Genomic DNA, 19,238 nt, shown 5'->3' with positions numbered 1-19,238 from the left:
CAGGTTGCCTATCTGGTAAATAAACCTGTACTATGTTGCCATCTAGTGGAACATATGGCAAACTAAAAGTTAATGTATTGTGCCCACAAAGGTCAGCAGAGCTGTTTAGATCACCCAGAGAAAATAATTGAGTGTTTTCTAAAGGCAAATGTTTTGGAAACACGTCCAAATTCAAGTGAAACTAAAGTTGACTTTTAGTCATCGTGTTTTCTTAAAGTTGGCAAAAGATTGCTTTGTTTCTCAAGAGTTCATGAATATTTACTACTGGGGAACTAACAAGTTTTTCAAACGTAAAACCAGGTTAGGACCCTACATTTTCATTGTCATTTGTATAGTAGGCACTGTTTTTTACCCGAAGTCCTAGGCAAAAGACGTGTTATTTATTACATGTTTGCTTTAGTATTTTTTCAAATGTGATTTTAAGGTTTTCAGTGCCTTTCTTACTTACATTTCCGATTTTTTCTACTGAATTCCCACAGAATAAATAAGCCTATTTTTAGGAGAAGCAAACCGAAGACTTCACAAAGTAGGAATGCACATTTTTAATTCTAACTAGGTCTCTGAATTGTGCAGGTCTGTGATTTTAGACCCTTCTGCATGCAGACCTGCAGACTTTGTAGTGGAATAGTTCGCGAGCATTGACTACTTGTTTTTCTGCCCTTTTGCCTATGTTTGCTTAGATCCCTCCCTGGTGCCACAGCAGCTGAGTGTGCATCAAATCTGAAGAAAATCTACACAGTACAAACAGTACAGGTAAGATCAGAAAAGGTGCACACCCCATTAACTTCGTATATGGTGTATATGTTGACATTTAATCATCCAACCTGAAAACGGCTGCTGTGCTGGCAGCCCCCACCCAGGATTCTGCTCTGGGACGGCTCTCACGTCCATTCTGGTGCAGCTGCCCTTGACTGAGTGGACCCCAGAGGGTGGCTGAGCACGTGCCCAAGTGGCCTGCTCTTTTCTTGGTGACCTGCTAAAACTTATCTACTACCTAAACCTTTCACAGAGCCTCAGGAGCAGCAGACTCCTGCTGTGGTTTGGAAGACATGGATCTTTGTCCCCATGCAAACATCGGCTGCGCCACGCCCTCTCTGAGCTCTGATTTGCCATCTGTGAGAGGCTCTGGCACCCACCTGCAGGATGATTCAAGGTTACAGTCACAGAGGAAGAGCAGGACTTTTGAGCATGGAAGTGGAAGGTCTAAGAGCAGTTTCTTACTTCATGTTCAAATTCCACTGTCCTCAATTGGCCAAGTCTCAACCTTTTTAATTTCTGTAAAATTAGTATGATTAGCACCTACTTTGATGATTAAGACAGTATTTATACCACGCTTGAATGCCCAACACATACTAGGTTCTCAACAAATATAAACTCTCAATTCTGTTCTTTCTCTGTCCAACTCGTAAGATGAACATTTCTTTAGAAAAACTGGTTTATTTAGTTGGTTACATTTCTGTTTTCTTCAAAAGCAAATTCTACCAAGTTTCCCCTTTTCTGGTTATAGAGAGAATAAGGCTGCTTCATGATTGCATTGACTGTATGTCCTGAATTTTCTAGAAGGCCAAATTTATTTATTTGTTTATTTATTTTACTTATTTAATTTTTTAACTCTCATTTGTTTTAAGTGTGCTTTTCCAGGACCCATCAGCTCCAAGTCAAGTAGTTGTTTCCAATCTAGTTGTGGAGGGCGCAGCTCACAGTGGGCCAGGCAGGGATCGAACCAGCAACCTTGGTGTTAAGAGCACCGCACTCTAACCAACTGAGCTAACCAGCCGCACCCAGAAGGCCAGATTTAAATAGTTTTTCTGTTGTGCCCCTAAATCTTATGTTTTAGAATATAAAACCTTTTATGTGATCACAAATGTAAGAGCCTTATTGTTTGAAACCACTATTAAATAAAATTTTCTGCCCACATTTATAGAAAACAAAACAAAACAAAAAAACACTATATATTCTCATCCCTAAGTCTTTCACTGTCTTAGAAATTCTAATAGTTGGCATCTACATTGTGTCTCTTAGGCAGCCTTTTACATGCAGAAGTAGCAGAAAGAACCTTTTTTTCAGACACTTCTGCCAATATCTGGTTGAGAAAATTTGGTTTTCCTAGTTGTGTGATCCCAGGGAGGGCGGTAAAAGGCCATTTCTGACCTAGTTGGGAGAATGACAGAAGCACACAGAAAGCAAAATCACAGTGCTGCTGCATATACTCTCCGGGCCCAGTACAGGCAGCGTCACCAGGCAGCGTGTGGGCCAATGTCCAAAGGGACAAACTCTCTCACAGCCCAGGAAAGGCGTCCCCTCACTTATCCCCTGTGGTGACTTTTGATTTTTGTCACCTCTTCCCAGCAGCTTTGTATAAACCTCAGAGCACTTGATTTGAAAGCCTGTCCTCAGATGGAAGTTCTTAGGTCCTACTGATTTTTTGAGATACTTAGACTTTCTCCTCTTCATCATGACATTGGTCATCAGCGTGGTGGCTGGGATTCCAGGGCTGACAGGCAGATACGGTAAAGTCAGCGTAAGGGTCAACTAGTGTCCCTGACTGTCATGCGGGGCGGCCTGAGGGATCTCTGCTCCTGTTCCCCACATAAGAATGCAGGATATGGCTAGGCCAAAAAGGAACACCCACAGAGCCATAGGTAGGGGAGTCATACCGCTATAGTCTCACTGGCGGCACTATACTCTCACTGGAGGCAGGCTCTACATGACCTACAACCTGCTGTCCACTTCTCTGCCTGTCAATCGACCGACTCCCTCGACTCGACTTACTGACTGACCAACCAGTGCAGCCGTTGCAGTTATATCAGTGGCTAATTGTCTAACTGGTTACAGCTGATGGCCATCTACTACCTCAGCCAGCACCTTTCCATGTGAGGCCGAGAGCCTGCCTGGAAACTGCTCTCTGGGACTCTGTCCGCACACTCCACCCTCCCACGATGCGTGACTGGGCCTTGCGTCTATGGGACGTCTTGAGAATCCTGAATGAGAGACCACGGAAGGGAGGACCCGCACCAGTAGAAGCTCTGCTACATCGAATGCCACTCCCATTCAATTACAAGTTACCACAAGTGAGACTCTGTTAAAGCCAGGCTACGGCAGAAATGGAAACATTTTACTGCCAGCACCCACATGCTTGAAAGCAGGGGAACAGCAGCAATGGACCTGGCCCTGGCAGGTCAAAAGCCCCTACTGTCGGTGGTTGGGTCTGATAACCCCATGGGGGACTGGTTTGACTCTGATTTGCAAGTGACACCAGGGGTGGTGGCTGAGTGGCCACCGCAAGTGACTGTAGTATATGGAGGTCCCGACACCGGGATGGTTTTGCGGGGAACCTATGTGCTCTCACTATGGTCTATTATGGGTACCCTGTTCTGTTATGTGTTGAAACTACGCAAGGGACCCCAAGCACTGCCATAAAGGTTTGGTATCATAAACCGGGAAAGGTGCCAGTGGCAGCGACCCTCCTTTCCCAGGACAAAAAGCTAGCATGTATCCTCCCAGATGGAAGGGATTTTCCACTGTTTTTCTTTCCGTCCATAGATGCCTGTAGGCTAATATGGCACAGGGACCCTCGCGGAAGACGCTTGTCATGCAGATTGTGAGGCGAGACCCTGTAGAGGTGGAGTGTAGGGACAGAGTCCTAGAGAGCAGTTTCCAGGCTCTCAGCCTCACGTGGAAAGGTGCTGGCTCGGGTAGTAGGTGGCCGTCAAGCTGTGGCTAATTGACCATCAGCTGTAACCAGTTGGCCAATTAGCCACTGATATAACTGCCGCAGCTGCGTTGGTTGGTCGGTCGGTTGGCAGGCAGAGAAGCGGACAGCAGGTTGCAGTTCGTGTGGATCCTGCCTCCAGTGAGACTATAGTGTCTCCTGTGAGACTATAGTGGTATGACTCCCCTATCTATGGCTCTGTGGGTGTTCCTTTTTGGGCTCACCATATCCTGCGTTCTTATGTGGGGAGCGGGACAGGAAGCCCCACAGGCCGCCCTGCGCGACAAATGGCACAGGGAGCAGGGTCTCCCACATGACAAATGGCGCCGCGAGCAGGGTCTCCCACACAACACTGACTCTGCAGGATGACACAGAGCATTTGGTGGAGATTTGGCATCAGTAGCAATTTAGGGTCTTCAAGGGGCCGCTTTCAAGTACCCAGGCTGTACACTAGCATACTTTCTTAAAAACTTTCTTTAAAACTACATTGGGATGTAATTTATATCCAGTAAATGAAGATTTCTTAAGTGTGATAAATTTTGGCAAAGGTATGCATACATGTAACCATCGCCCAGATCAAGGTAAAGAATTTCTATCATGCCAGAAAGTTCCTTCGTACCCCTTTCCACTCAGTTCTGTTCTCCCAGAAGGAACCGCTACTCACATTTCTCTCACCATACATTCGTTTTGTTTTTTAACGAACCTCATATAAATGGGATCACACAGTACTTACTATGTGTGGTTCCTTTGTACTCAATAAGTACTGAAGGATTGAATGAAGAATGAGAAATCAGTAAATGAACCGTGTTCCTGGGTCAGAGCAAACTGCTCGTATTACGATTCTGTGGGTCATGTATTCTCAGTGGGGGCAAAAACTGATTCTTGGTGGGTGAAAAGCATCTTCCCCTTTTCATGTATAAAGTGCAGATATACATGCAGTATATAAACAGATAACAGTCTCCTGTGGTATTAAAATTTCACAAGGCAGTATTAGGAAAAAGGGCTGCTTCAGGTGCAGGGGCACTGATGACACTACTCTGAGTGGTCCAGAAGTTCTGTCACAGCTCTGATGTCTCTGCCCCTTATCTGTAAAACTGCTGTGATAACAGTGCCTACTCCTGCAGGTTGACCGAGGGTTAAATGAGATTGCACCTAGCTCTTAGCAGTGCTTGGCCCTTGGGAAGCACTCAGGTGTTGCAGCTTTTACTGAAGTGTTGCTGTCTTCTACCCCTCATTTTATCAGTTGATTGATGAGGATGGCAGCTGGGGTGGAGGGTGGGCACACTGCCTGGGTTTATGTCCCATGCCTGCTACTTGACTAGCTCGGGTAAGTTGCTTTAGCTCTCTGTATCTGCTCACTCATACCGATTATATCGTGAGGCTGAGAATGGAACAGCACAGGAAGTTAAAAGCACGCAGTAGGTGCCCAGTGCTAATCAGCTCATCTGCCATTGTTTGCCTGCTTCTGTTGGAACATCTTTTTATACTTGGCTCAGTCATGTTTTATGTCAGAAAACTGTACTACTACTTCTAGATTATTTATTTCAGGCCGTTATACGACAGCTAACTTATGAAAACTTATCTAACTTATCAGTAACTTTTAGAATTTCAGCCCATGAGTGTCCTCACTACCTGTGAATTGTGCTTAGTATTTAAAAACTAGCCTAGGTGTCCATCGTAAACTCATTTGAGGACTGGCTTTGTTTCACTGTCTTTTTATTCTGTGATTATGGGTTGGTTTTTGAACTCTCACTGCCAGTACTAAACACCTGCCTCCCTAATCGTGTCTGTTCCCCACTCCCCATTTATGTTTGGATGAAATATAGGAAGCAGGTGTTGTTGATGATCGCTTTACATAAAGACAGTGTATCTTTTTGTAGTCCGAGGCCCTTCAGCAAATCAGAGATCTTGATGGGGTAGGGGAAGAATTATCCCTGTTTATTAGCTGGGAGACTGAGGCTAGGAGGTGAGAGGCCCAAAACATCCAGTGGAAAGAGCCAGTCGTGCTGTGTCCCCGGGGTCGTAGCTTCCTTCCCCTTCTGGCTCTGTTCTTTTTCTGATTCTGCCCTGACTAACAGGTGGAGGGATGGGTGCTTCCAGATGGCCCAGTGACCTCTGCTGAGGACGCTCTCGACAGGGCTAATGGTATCATTCTCTCTGCTTGTATGGAAATTTGTTTCCTACTTTCCTGCCTTTCTTGGAAAATTCCATTTTTCATGTAGATGTGTTTTCAAGACGTTTATTGATTTCTTTTGTAAACATTTCCAATTTTTCCACATTTCTCCTGTGTTTTTATGTCCTAAATGGATGCTGTACAGAATAGAACACAGCTTCTGAACGAGCCTGATTTTACCTGTGGGAGAATGAAGAACTCCCTGCCAGATGTGACTTGCAAGGGAGGGCTCCCCCATTCCCAGTATCTTCCAGCCTTGCTACCACAAGACCAAACTTCCACCCCTGCAAACTCATTCTGTCTGTCCCACCTCAGTTATCTGTGTTATCACCTCCAAGTTTTTCCACACTGTGTCCCTAATTCTACTACGTTCTACCCAGTATTTCCCATAAGTTGACTGCTTTTTAAAATTTACAACAGAAACTTCATATTTCTTCTGTAAATGGATATCCAGCATCATTTGTCATAAACAGAAGTTATTTGTGTATATATACATATATATGTGTATTTAAAATTGAAAAAATGTTCCTTCCGTAACTGTACTGCCAGTGATATCAGACACCATCCCTTATCAGAAGGTGTCGAGTTGTGGCACTGTTACAGGTCCTTCAGTCACGACAACAGGTTGCTTTCCAGATCCCTGGGATCTCCCTTCAGAAGGAGAGGTTTTATAGGTCTGTATTGGTGGAGAATGATGGAAAAATTGATTCAAAGTGCTCACTGCCCTGCACAGAGGGGCAGCCTATGGTGGTTTGTGTCCTGCAGTAGAATGACCTGGACTCTGCACCATTGGGGTGAAAGGAGGCGCTGAGGGAAGATGGAGAGCAGCTCCACGCCAAAGAGAGAGAGGGAGGCCTGCAGCAAGGTGTATTTCATAGTGCTGTCTGGCACAGACAATAAGGAGTATAACAGGATTCTTGATTATCATTTAATTCATTTATTACGTGTATGTATGATGGGATCAACATTTATAGTCACAACCTTGTGCAGAAGTAGAACTTCAGTCAAATTACCCATGACACTCCATGTCTGCTGGCATGCTGGCAGTGGAGGCCCTTTGTGTGGGTGAGATAGGCGTTGAGGGGGGAGATTAGTCTTGCAAAGTAAAAGTAATGTAGTCACTTCAAATGTAAAACTTGTTCTCTTCTGAAGGAGATCAGAATATGCTGACTGAAATTTACCACTCACCAAAAGGATATTTTCTTTTAATAAAGTTTATTGGGGTGACAATTGTTAGTAAAGTTACATAGATTTCAGATGTACAATTCTATAATATATCATCTATATACAAAAGGATTATTTTAGGCTGAAGGTAATTGAGAAACAGCAGACATACTATATTTCCCCAAAAATAAGACTGGGTCTTATATTAATTTTTGCTCCAAAAGACGCATTAGGGCTTATTTTCAGGGGCTGTCTTATTTTTTCATGTACAACAATCTACATTTATTCAAATACAGTCATGTCATCTTCTTCTGGAACATCGTCATAACTCTCCAATCCCCGAATTCGGCTTGAATTTCTTGCAACTCCATTTCCTGTACAACCATTGGCCCCAATCTCTCATGTCCAGCAACAGAGCTCTCCTTAAATGAGCACTTCTTGTCCATGTAGCTGCTCGTAGTGCATTGGCAACACAGCTGTCAGTGATTTTATCCCATGAATTCTTCACCCAAGTCACGACCTCTTGCAGGCTAGGCTCCATGCTGATTTCTCTCCATTTTATTTTCAATGTAGTCATTGACTTCCATGTGCAAATTGTCCTTGAATGGCTTGTTTATTGCAATGTTGAGAGTCTGGAGATAGGCAGTCATTCCTGCAGGAATCATTATTTGATCTATTCTTCTCTCTGCAAGGAAGTTCTTCATGTCTTTAGCGCGGTGAGTGCTGTCTGAATCCCAGACTAGCAGACCTCTTTGGCCACCTCGCAAAACAAGTGGCAGCATTAAATCTACCCACTTCCTTGTAACTGCCTGTGTGCACCAGGCTTTTTCGGGTTCAAGAACATAAATGCCTGAAACACATTCAATCTTATCTTTCTTGCCCTTAGTGATGATTAGAGGTGGGGCTTTCTTTCCATCCAGACGAATTGCCAAAATACAGGTAACACATGCACTTTTGTAACCAGTGGAAGGAATGTAGATTGATGAGGCCCCCCTCTGATCAATTGTGGTTTGATATCCTTGGCCCATAAACACTGCAGTTTCATCCACAGAAATCATGTTGGAGATTTGGTATTTAGAAAAGTCGATGCCATCAACAAAGGACTTGAATGCAAGTGTTGTCAACTTTAGAAAGTTCATATCGCTGAAGGAAGCCATCCAGCCAGTGTTGTGATGCTTTGAAATCTTCTGGGGATATTTCTAATTGTGGTGCCATTGCAAGGGCAAATGCTTGAATATCAGACCTGCACACAACCAAAGCCTTTGCTCTCTTGTCAGCAATCCATTCACAGATGATGTCTTCCAGCTCAGGAAATAATGGTTGCCGACCTGATCCACACTTGCGCTTCTTAGCATTTCCCTCGTCCACCTGTTGACTGAGGTTGTCGTACTCTGCTAGTCATTTTCAGACCATTCAGAGATCCAACTTTTCTTTGCAGAAAGCCATAAGATTCTTGCCCTCGGAGTCCTCCATGATTCCTTTCTTGTACTCGACGGAATAGCTCTTTCTTTTTGTACTCGTCTGGGGGTCAAAATATTATTCCCTTTAAATTTACCATTAAATCAAGTGTTAATCGAAGACTTACAAGACAGGAGTGGCAACAAAAATGACGACAGTTAAGAATGATGGTCCACACAAAAGCGACGAAAAATTGCAGGCACCAAAATTCAGAAAATGTTTCTTTATTTCACACGAGTGCATTAAGTACGTCTGTTACGACACACGACATATTGAATTATGAGGATTCATATTAGACACAGTCACATCTGTTCATTATCAAGTGCGCATGTTATTCGTACCTTGTGTCTGTACTCCGATTGGTCATTCGACAGTAGGTCCTGAGTTCATCTGTTTACATAGGCGTTTACCTCTCGTCCAAAGGCACCCGCTTGGGTATTTACAAATACTTAATTATAATTTATATTATCATTTATTTTAAGTATTATTGTCAATAATATTATTTATTTATATTTAATTATATATAATATTATTTTATAATTCAATACGTTCGTCGTGTCTTGCAACAGACGTACTAAATGAGTCTGTCTGGTTGACGATCTTAACGGGCTTATTTTTGGGATGGGGTTTATTTTGGGGATAGGGCTTATATTACGAGCATCCTGAAAAATCCTGCTAGGGCTTATTTTCCAGTTAGGTCTTATTTTCAGGGAAATACAGTAGGAGTTGCTTTCTACCTAAAAGCAGGACATAAATTTCTCTTTGTAAAGGGAACATGAATTTCCATTGGTAAAGTTTTCCCCTTCTTATCACTTGAGTCTGCAGTAACAAACCTTACTAAACAACCCTTATCTGCCATTTGTTTCCTAGTCATGTCCTGCAATTTACCACCTCTAGGACCCAAACCCCATTTTCCTTTGTCTAGTCACTTCTTCACAGCTTATCACCTTTTGTTAAAATGATATATAAGCTTCTGAATCCAACCAGTTCTTTGGGTTTTCTGTGAAGCCCCTGTATACTTAAAAATGTTAACACCAATAAAGAATCATCTACCTATGGGCTCTAGCAGGATATACACTACTCTACTCTATTTACCCAAACTTTTCGGGGTTGGTGCGGGGGGCACTCTCTTTTCTCTCAGTTTCAACTCCACTTGGCTCCCCAGCTCAGACTTTGTTTTTCATTCATTGACTTCCTGTGTGGTGGAAAATTTCCCTTGCATCCTATCCTCCATCTTATCTGTTCCATGATCAGTCCTCAAAACTTTGGCTCTCACTTGGAGTCAAGCCCTTTTGGAATTCACAGCAAAACCCATTTCTCTCTCAAATAACCAGCTCTGGCAAATCAGAAGCACTTTGCTTTCAGCCTATTGTGTCCCCTGTGAGTTAAAAACATCCATTAAGCCCTTCAGTAACCTCCTTTGTTCCCAGGCTTTGTTTGTCCTCCCTGTAAATACCATTGATGCAGTTGGTGGGAAGCAAACCCCACACCACTAGAAGTAACTAATGAATGGAAACATTTGTTTACTTTTTCAAAATACTCTCCTGCTGTGACCCTCAGAAGAAATCCTGTACTTTGTGGATTTTTTTTTTTTTTTTAGAGGTGTATTTGCTGGTGTTTTTGTTTTGTTTTACAGCTTATTGTTTGTCACCACATGGCATCTTTTTTTCTCAAGTATTTTCAAGTGTGTTTGTTTTTTCTTCAGAACATTCCAGTAGAAAATTGAGGAAATTTGTCTGTTTTCCTGGTAGTGAATGATTATCTATTTGGCAGAATACTGTCGGGTGGGTGTAATTGCTCCAATCTAGTAAATTGGGGATTTATCAAGTGGTCATCACTATCTCAGAGGTCTCAGCACACCTGCTTCCTTACCTGAGGCTCCCATGCACTTCTCATCTGATAATTGGATTATCCAATGTATTGGCCCTGTTACCCAGAGAAGGAAACTTGGTGTCAAGGGCTGTGTGGCTTGTGAACGTTACCCTGGGACCTTGGGTCTTAAATCCAGGTAGACTTCATTGGACTTGAGACTTCACTGAATAACCATCTGACCTAAGAGGTGCCAGAATGACACTGTGGGGACAGAGCCCCAGAAAGCAGTTTCCAGGCTCTCGGCCTCACATAGACAGGTGCTGGCTCAGGTAGTAAAAGGCCATCAACTGTGATTGCATGGCCATCAGCTGTGGCTAGTTGGCCGTCAGCTGTAACCAGTGAGCCATTGGCCACTAATATAACTGCTGTGGCTACGCTAGCAGAAAAAATGGGGGCTAGCAAGAAGGTGGTGGCTGAGCTAGGAATTGGTGCAGTGAGGGTTGCGAATTGTGTGGCTCCTGTTTCCTGTTTCTCCAACCCAGCCGCCAGCGAGACTATAGTGGTATAACTTCCCCAACTATGGCTCTGTGGGGACAGAGTCCCAGAGAGTAGTTTACAGGCTCTCGGCCTCACGGGGAAGGGTGCTGGCTCGGGTGGTGGACGGCAGTCGGCTGTGGCTGACTGGCCATCGGATGTGGCCGGTTAGCCGATTGGCCGCTGGTATAACTGCTGCGGCTACCGAGGAGAGCCGAGGACTGCCGAGGATTGCTGAGGAGCCGAGCAGAGCCGAGGAAAGTGGAAGAGGAGAGCCGAAGAGAGCGGAAGAGAGTCGAGGAGAGTGAAGGAGAGTCATCCGTCGGTCGGTTGGCGGAAAGGCGGACGGCAGGTCGAGCATCCGGTGAACCCAGCCTCCAGTGAGACCATAGTGGTATGACTATGGCTCCGTGGGTGTTCCTTTTCGGCCTCACCATATCCTGCGTTCTTGTGTGGGGAGCGGGAGCAGAGACCCCGCAGGCCTCCCTGCACGACAAATGGCGCAGCGAGCAGGGTATGGTGCCGGCTGAAACTCTCCGGAATATACTGGAGCAGTTTACATGTATAAAAGCTCAGCTTTGTAAGCGGAGTATGGTGCCGGCCAAAACCTACCAAAGCATGGTGGAGCGGTTTGTTCGTGTGAGAGCCCAGCTTCGGGAGGCCCGCGAGGAGCTACGCCGGGAGCGGGAGGCACGATCTGCCTGGGAGACTCGAGCCTCCAGATGGCACACCTCCCACTTGGCCATGGACGGCATTGCCTTCATTTTGGTGATATGCTGCGGCCTTAAGTTCCGAGGGTGGTGGACATCTTACACCGAGGCCTCCACCCACTCAGACACCTGGCACGGTGAGCAAGATTCCGACCAGGTAGGAATGGCGTCTGACTCTGGGCAGGAGGATGTGTGGCCCCCACACAGTGTACGGTGTTCAGCGGCCACTGTTCTCAGGAGTTGGACCCCCAAGGAGGGGTGGGAGGACATGGACGGCTCTCCGACCAGTGTGGAGAGGGCCCTGCAGGCTCTGGCTGAGCGGTTGCCAGAAGAGGAGAAGGCTACAGCCGGCCGCGTGGGCTGGATGTTCCTCACGGCCTTGAGTCTCAACACAGAAAATGGGCTTAATGAAATGGCCCGGGTGCCGAACCAGGTGTCCCGGTTGGAGGTGCTGGAAGCCCGGGTCCGCCTGTTAGAACAGGGGCCCCAAGGTGGAGACTCTGAGGCAGAGGCGGAGGAAGCCAGTGGAGACAATGTAGCTCCCAATCCCCAACCCCGGCCAATCTTGAAGCAAAGGGTAAAACGTGAGCAACCTTTGGGCCCCGGGGGCGTTGCTGCCAGCAACCCAGCTGTGACTGAGTTCACAACCTACACCCCTTACACTCCCACTGAGTTGCAGGAGCTGAGGAGGCAGTGCCGACAGCGCCCTGGAGAGCCAGTCTCGGCTTGGCTATTACGTTTATGGGATGAGGGAGCAGACAGCATTCTCTGCTCCCCAGGCGAGATGGAAAAGCTAGCCTTCGTGACAGTGCATCCGTCCCTGCGACAAAGGTTACAAAACTGCCATAGGTTGGCCCAAGACCAGGGCAACCATTCTCTAATGGCGTGGCTCACTGCTGCAGTACGCACAGTATGGGGACAGGCTGGCGAGCTGCCAGACACTGTGAGTCAATGGCAGTCATATACAGAATTTACACAAATAATCCGTGAAATGGGTATGAGACATGCTATTTTTAACCTCAACATGCAGGGCCCAGATGACGAGCTTTTTACTGCCAGCATAAGAGATCTGGTTTTGGATACTGCACCTGCGAGTGCTTTTGGATCCTTGGTTGCTATTCTTACACCGTATGTAGGGCGACGGATCCATGAAGTTACAACTGCCATGGCCACCCTAGGGGATGTTGAAAGCTGGAGGCGAAGGAAGTTAAGACAGGAGGTCCGCACAGTTGAGACCTGGAAGCCCACACCAAAGGTAAAGGGGCGAGGTCGCGGGCCTCAGAGAGTAGCACGCGCACAGATGTGGCGTGATCTCGTGGCAGCAGGGGTCGACAGGAAGAAAATAGACCGACAACCCAATGCACTCCTGCTGGAACTTTGGAAACAGTTGCGTCCGGAACAACAATTCCGGAAAAGCATAAAGGAGGAGTCTGGGAAAGCGCGACCCGTGTCCCTCCAGGACTTCATGCAGCCGCTTGAGGCCGACCCCTTGCAGCTTGATTAGGGGTGGGGCCAAGGTACCCGGTCAGAGGGGACGAGCAGGGACCAGCGGCCCCACGTGGAACTGTCCATACATCAGTCCCCTTCAAATGTACAGAGGGTTTTGGCTCTAGTTGACACTGGCGCCGACTGCAGTCTCGTTTATGGGAACCCAGAACTGTTCCCCGGACCAGCAGTCTGCATTGATGGCTACGGGGGAAATACTGTGACTGTGAAAGCCGTTTCCTTACCACTGGGTATAGGAAGGCTCCCTCCTCATACCTACAAGGTTTATGTCTCCCCCGTTCCGGAGTATATTCTAGGGGTGGATGTGCTACATGGCCTCAGCTTACAGACGTCGGTAGGAGAGTTCCGTCTCCGGATCCGGGTGGTGAAAGCGGTGACACGTGGGCATGCTCACCACCCTCCTCAAGTGTTGCCACAGCCCTGGCGCGTGGTTATAGTACGACAGTACCGCCTGCCAGGAAGACAGGAGGAGATTGGACGTACAATATTGGAATTGGAGAAGGCACATATTGTGAGGCCAACGCACAGTCCCTTTAACTCCCCAGTATGGCCTGTCAAGAAGCCAGATGGGACCTGGCGAATGACTGTGGACTATAGGGAGTTAAATAAGGTGACGCCACCCTTGCACGCTGCAGTGCCTTCAATTCATGATTTAATGGATCATCTGACTGTCCGCCTGGGGACATATCACTATGTAATGGACTTGGCCCTGGCAGGTCAAAAGCCCCCACTGTCGGTGGTTGGGCCTGATAGCCCCATGGGGGGCCGGTTTGACTCATGATTTGCAAGTGACACCAGGGGTGGTGGCTGAGTGGCCACCGCAAGTGACTAATATATGGAGGTCCTGATACCGGGGTGATTTTGCGGGGAACCTATGTGCTCTCACTATGGACTATTATGGGGTCCCCTGTTCTGTTATATGTTGAAACTATGCAAGGGACCCCAAGTACTGCCATAAAAGTCTGGTACCACAAACCGGGAAAGGTGCCAGTGGCAGCGACCCTCATTTCCTAGGACAAAAAGCTAGCGTGTATCCTCCCAGATGGAAGGGATTTGCCATTGTTGGTTCCTAAGACTACCGTTTCTTTTCGTCCGTAGGTGTCAGTAGGCTAATATGACACAGGGACCCTCGTGGAAGACGCTTGTCGCGTAGATTGTGAGGCGAGAACCTGTAGGGGTGGAGTGTGGGGGCAGAGCCCCAGAGAGTAGTTTACAGGCTCTCGGCCTCACGTGGAGGGGTGCTGGCTCGGGTGGTGGATGGCCGTCAGCTGTGGCTGATTGGCCGTCGGCTGTGGCCAGTTGGCTGATTGGCTGCTGGTATAACTGCTGCGGCTACTGAGGAGAGCCGAGGACTGCTGAGGATTGCCGAGGAGCCGAGCAGAGCCAAGGAAAGCGGAAGAGGCGAGCTGAAGAGAGCGGAAGAGAGCGGAAGAGTCGAGGAGAGTGGAGGAGAGTCGTCCTTCGGTCTGTTGGCGGAAAGGCGGACGGCAGGTTGAGCGTCCGATGGGCCCAGCCTCCAGTGAGACCATAGTGGTATGACTCCCCTACCTATGGCTCCGTGGGTCTTCCTTTTCAGCCTCACCATATCCCGCGTTCTCTTGTGGGGAGTGGGAGCAGAGACCCCGCAGGCCACCCTGCACGACAGATGCTCAAAAACTGACCCACCGAGGAGTGGACTCTGTGTGCAAAGGCTGCCCCTCGTGTGTTCCACTCAGTTTCTCAAGGAGTACTCAGTGTCTCAAATGCTGACTGAATGAATGATACCCACCTCTTGTAGTTCTCCTTGTACTTAAGTTATCATTAAGGCTTTTGAAAAAAGCAGTTGACCATGGTGCTTAGTTTTAGCTTTACTACAATCTACTGTTTGCAGGCCCAAACAGAACTAATCATAAGCCTGATCGCTTTTGAAATTTATTTAGTAGGTTCTATCTGTAGTAAAATGTAGGTGTTTCAACTTAAAAGACAATGTGTTACAAGAAATACAATCATAAATTATCAAGCTTCCAGGGAAACAGTTCTTTCACTTTTGCAGGACAGTTAAGGAGCCTTCCTTGAGCGATTTCACCATCATACAAACCTCACCAATATTACACATATTGGACGAGGTTTGTAACAAGGAAATAGACCAGTTTAATGCCATGTACTTTTCAAATGCATCTCTTTTCCATGATGTCACAAGATATTTTACTCCTTTTGTTTTCGTGCACAAGCATGCAAATATGTGCTTTAATAAGTACACTAAGTCAGAGTTAAGTCTATTGCTGTATCTTCTTGAGTTGTAATCTCCTCCTGTCAGATTTATCAAAACTAACAAAATCAGTTGTTCGTTTTTGTTTTCCAGAGAAGCTTCTACAGATACAAGTCTTAGCTTTACACAATCCTTAGGGTGTTTTTCTGACCTTTGGAACAGGAAAGCATTTCATTTTTTTCAAGGTGCTTAAAACACTTGGTAAAAAGTCAGGATTCAAGAACTTTTACAGGGCGTGAGGGCAGGTGCTCTGATGTGGGATGCCTTTTCGGAGACTTGGAGTTTGTCAGTACCAAAGTCCTTTCAGTTGTACCTAAGGCAGGGGTTTTTATTTTAGCATAATCTTGGCCATAAATTCAACACATGTTATTACTATATCCTAGTGAGCTTTCCAGGCTAAAGCTAAGGCAGCCACCATGCTGAATGCGGTTAAGGGCACCTACTGGTGAGAAAACGTCTTTAAACATTTCCTCATTCTGTGACTGCATGACCTGGTCCACGGCTTCCAAGATGGGAGAAAGATGTGCCGAAAACACATAGTAATATCTTCAAAAGAAATCGCTTACGGGTTAAGAACACAGATTTTGGAATCAAACTGCCTGACTTCAAATTCCAGCTCTATCTTTTCATGTGCACACTAGGCAGAAAGTGAAATTTGTAGAAATCTTATTCTTTGCATTAAGAGCAAACCACTTATAGGCTAGAAACTGTAGGCATGAAAAATAATGTTCCTCCCACCTTTCTAACTTCTGACTGGACTAAGAAAATTAACATGAGGCAGACTAACAGGAGAAAATGACCTAGCATTATGTATGTACATACGGGGTTTCCAAAAGAATACGAGACTCGAGGACTCATGGGACAGTTGAGGCTTGTGTGCCGTTGTGGACTAAGGAGAGGGAGCAGGGGTCTGGGACTTCAAAGAGAAAGTAGGCAGTTCAGGAAGACGAGAATGAGCAAACGTGTAAACAAACTCATGCGGGGCCACCCAGAAACAATGGGACACAGAGGGGAATGGAACACATACACTTGCTTGGATGCTCCCTGTCGGCCACACTTAATTCATGTGTGCTGAGTGAATATGCTAAGGTTGCCTTCCTGAGGCAGGTTCTGGTACCTGATTCCTTCAGGCAGGGAGGGCGGAGGGGCAAAGGCTCCTTCTGAGTCTTTTGTCTCTTAAAAATAACCATCTTGAATAATCGGTATCCCGAAAGGCATATTTTGGGGTGAGAAACTCCGGGCCCCTCAGTCCTGCCTTTGAAACTTTGAATAAGTCTCTCAGTCCAAAAGCTAAATTAGTAGATTGCTCCATATTTCATTGAACCAATTACTCAGTCCTGAGAATAGCTCAGTTCAGTTAAATCATGTCTCATTTCAGGAGGCAGTGATGCAGGTGGTCTCCTAAAGTTAGGCCTATATTGTGGAGGCAAACAATCATGTATTTAATAAGAGGCATTTTTATGGAAACAAAAGAAAAAGGTTAATGATTAGAGCAAATTATAAACCAGTTTCTGAGCTTGGAGGCTATGAGTCAAGATGTCAGGCTCAAAGCATCTTTGCAGTTTAAAATGTCTCTAATGATGTTATCAGGTGTTCAGGCAAACTTTCTAAGTGGCTTATACACCAACAGGCACAAAGATTGTCCATGTATGAGCTGTTGTGGTGCTTTCTCCAAAGTTTGTATCAAGCTGTCTAGTTGCCATTCACAGAGCTTCAGGAAAAGGGGCGGTTTTAGTTCTCAGTGATTCCAAGTCAAAAGGATGGGAGGAAATTGGAAATATTAGTTTGGAGAGTTGCAGCCAAATGTTAGAGGATCCAGTTTACAGATAAATAACAAAAATCTCAAAGAAGTTAACAAGAGTAGAATTTAATATCCGTAAGTGTATTATACTTTCTACTAAAACACAATTTTCTTCTCTAAAATTACCTTCCATTTTTGCCAAAGATAGCCAAATTAAGACTAATTCATTTGCAAATAAGTCTAGTTTCAATAAACTTGGCCTGTTTGTTTTTATAAGTACAAGAATACCAATTGATCATATAGGCTTTTTTCAATCTGCGTTACTGGCATTGTTCATAAGGAATCTCTAGATTGGACTTTAAAAGGCCTCTGAAGGCCAGAAAAATGAAGCCAAAGACTTTCCATCTGATTTTCCTTGCAATACCTATAGATTTGGGTGAATTCCTGTTTTCTTGAAGTCCCTAAAATATCTTGAGTTTCCTGCACTTGCCAGGAAGTGACATTCCTTACTTATCTGGTAGGTTGCTGGGAACCCTGTAAGCAAGTTTCCAAGCCAATATTTCTAAGTAGGCTTTATTGGCTTTTATAGTCAATCTAGTTCCTGAAAATTTTCTCATAATATCTGAGTCTATGCATCTCTCTTTCAAATATAACATTCCTGTCAGAGCCTTGGTAATATAACCAATGTTTCCAATTATGTCCTGTTACAAAGAGAACAGATTCTTATTGAACTTATGCAAATAACAGTATTGTCATGAAAATAAGAATACTCAATAAAAGTGTCTGAATTCTGGAGGAATGAGGTATGGAGAAAGAGATAAATGCTTCAATTCTGCTCACAAAAGTATAATTTACCAAACTGCTCTAAGTCCTAGGTAGCTTAAGAGAAACAAGTTTCCTTATACCTGGAAAACATCAGCAATGTTCCAAACAAAAGTCACAAAAAATTAATCATCCTCACCAGTGGATAAAATAAGGCTTGTTCTGCTTGAATCCAGTTTTTCCATTGGTTCTCTCGATCTTGCCTGATGATTGAGGTTGATATGGGGAGTGATAATTCCAAAAAGTTTATAAGTCCTTCATCAAGGCTTCTATGATTTACTCAGTGAGGTGGGTTCCTTGATCTCTAGAGATTGTAGAAGGTGGAAAATATCTTTTCTAACAGTTTCTTTGACACTGTGAGGGCATCAGCCTTGCAGCAGAGGAAAGCTTCAACACATCCAGAAAATATACATGCAACAGCAAAACCATATCGAAAACCCATACTAAATGTTGAGTGAAGTCCAACTTAAATGTACTGTGATGGATGAAGGAATGCAAAAAACAAAAAATGGGGTTTCCCAGGGAGCCAAGAAGAACCAAGCAGCCATCTTGAGTTTCCCATAGCCACAACTATTCATTTAGTTTACAGCCCTTGTTTACCCATACAATATACCTTAGAAGTTTGTCTAAACTTATTGCACAATGCACCCCATGCAATTTAAGTTGTCAAATAAGCCTAATTAGTTTAATTTTTCTCTTTTATAAAGAAAGAGATTCTTTGAAATGTTCCAGTGGCCCTTTTTGGAAACTCTCAAAGTTATTTTCAGGTTAAGAAAAAAGATTTTATTTAAATTCGAATTTTGGGAAGTTTGTCAAGCATAATAAAATTTGACTGAAAAGATCACAGGTCATTATGAAACAATAATTAACCCACTTTAAAAAAAGTGACAATAAAAGAAACATGGTGGCATTAGGGGTTCTCCTTGATATCTCCCCTTAAAGTTACAACAAATTGAACAGCTGTAATTCAACAAAGGATTCCCTACACAACACACAAACCTATCTGAGAGCTCCACACGTTGAAACAGCTGAAGGTAGCTGAGTAGGGGGAAGTAAGGGAGGAAGGAAAGGAGAAGTGCAGAGATAGAGGGCTGCAGGCCACTGCCTGGAACTCACTGTGGTCCTGGGAGGGGAGAATTGAGACTACAGGTGCACTCTCTGTGGCCACAGCAATTCTGCCTGAGGGATCAGCATATAATATGGCAGAGGCCTTAGGGAAAAGACTGAATACAGAAGTGGGACAGCTTCAGTTTAACAGGCCTCACTGCCAGGCAGAAAACAAAGCCATAGAGCCTGGTCGCTTCTCCCCACCATCCCAGAGCTTGCCTCCCCCACTCCCTCCCAATGTTAGCAGTGGG

General features: G+C 45.2%; 1 protein-coding gene across 7 annotated transcripts in view; it reads left to right on the top strand.

The window, feature by feature from the left end:
- Nucleotides 1-19,238, top strand: part of EIF4E3 (eukaryotic translation initiation factor 4E family member 3) — a 109,592-nt gene that overhangs the window by 51,126 nt on the left and 39,228 nt on the right. For all 7 annotated transcript variants that reach the window (XM_074313288.1, XM_074313293.1, XM_074313294.1 and 4 more), the window contains one exon: nucleotides 681-753. In XM_074313288.1, coding sequence (XP_074169389.1) covers nucleotides 681-753 — 73 coding nt within the window. The remainder of the gene's footprint in view (nucleotides 1-680; nucleotides 754-19,238) is intronic.

This window comes from Rhinolophus sinicus, linkage group LG10 (assembly GCF_036562045.2).
Source record: "Rhinolophus sinicus isolate RSC01 linkage group LG10, ASM3656204v1, whole genome shotgun sequence".
Lineage (NCBI taxonomy): Eukaryota > Metazoa > Chordata > Mammalia > Chiroptera > Rhinolophidae > Rhinolophus > Rhinolophus sinicus.
Note: the sequence above shows the minus strand (reverse complement) of the source record. Positions and strands in the feature narration are given on the sequence as shown.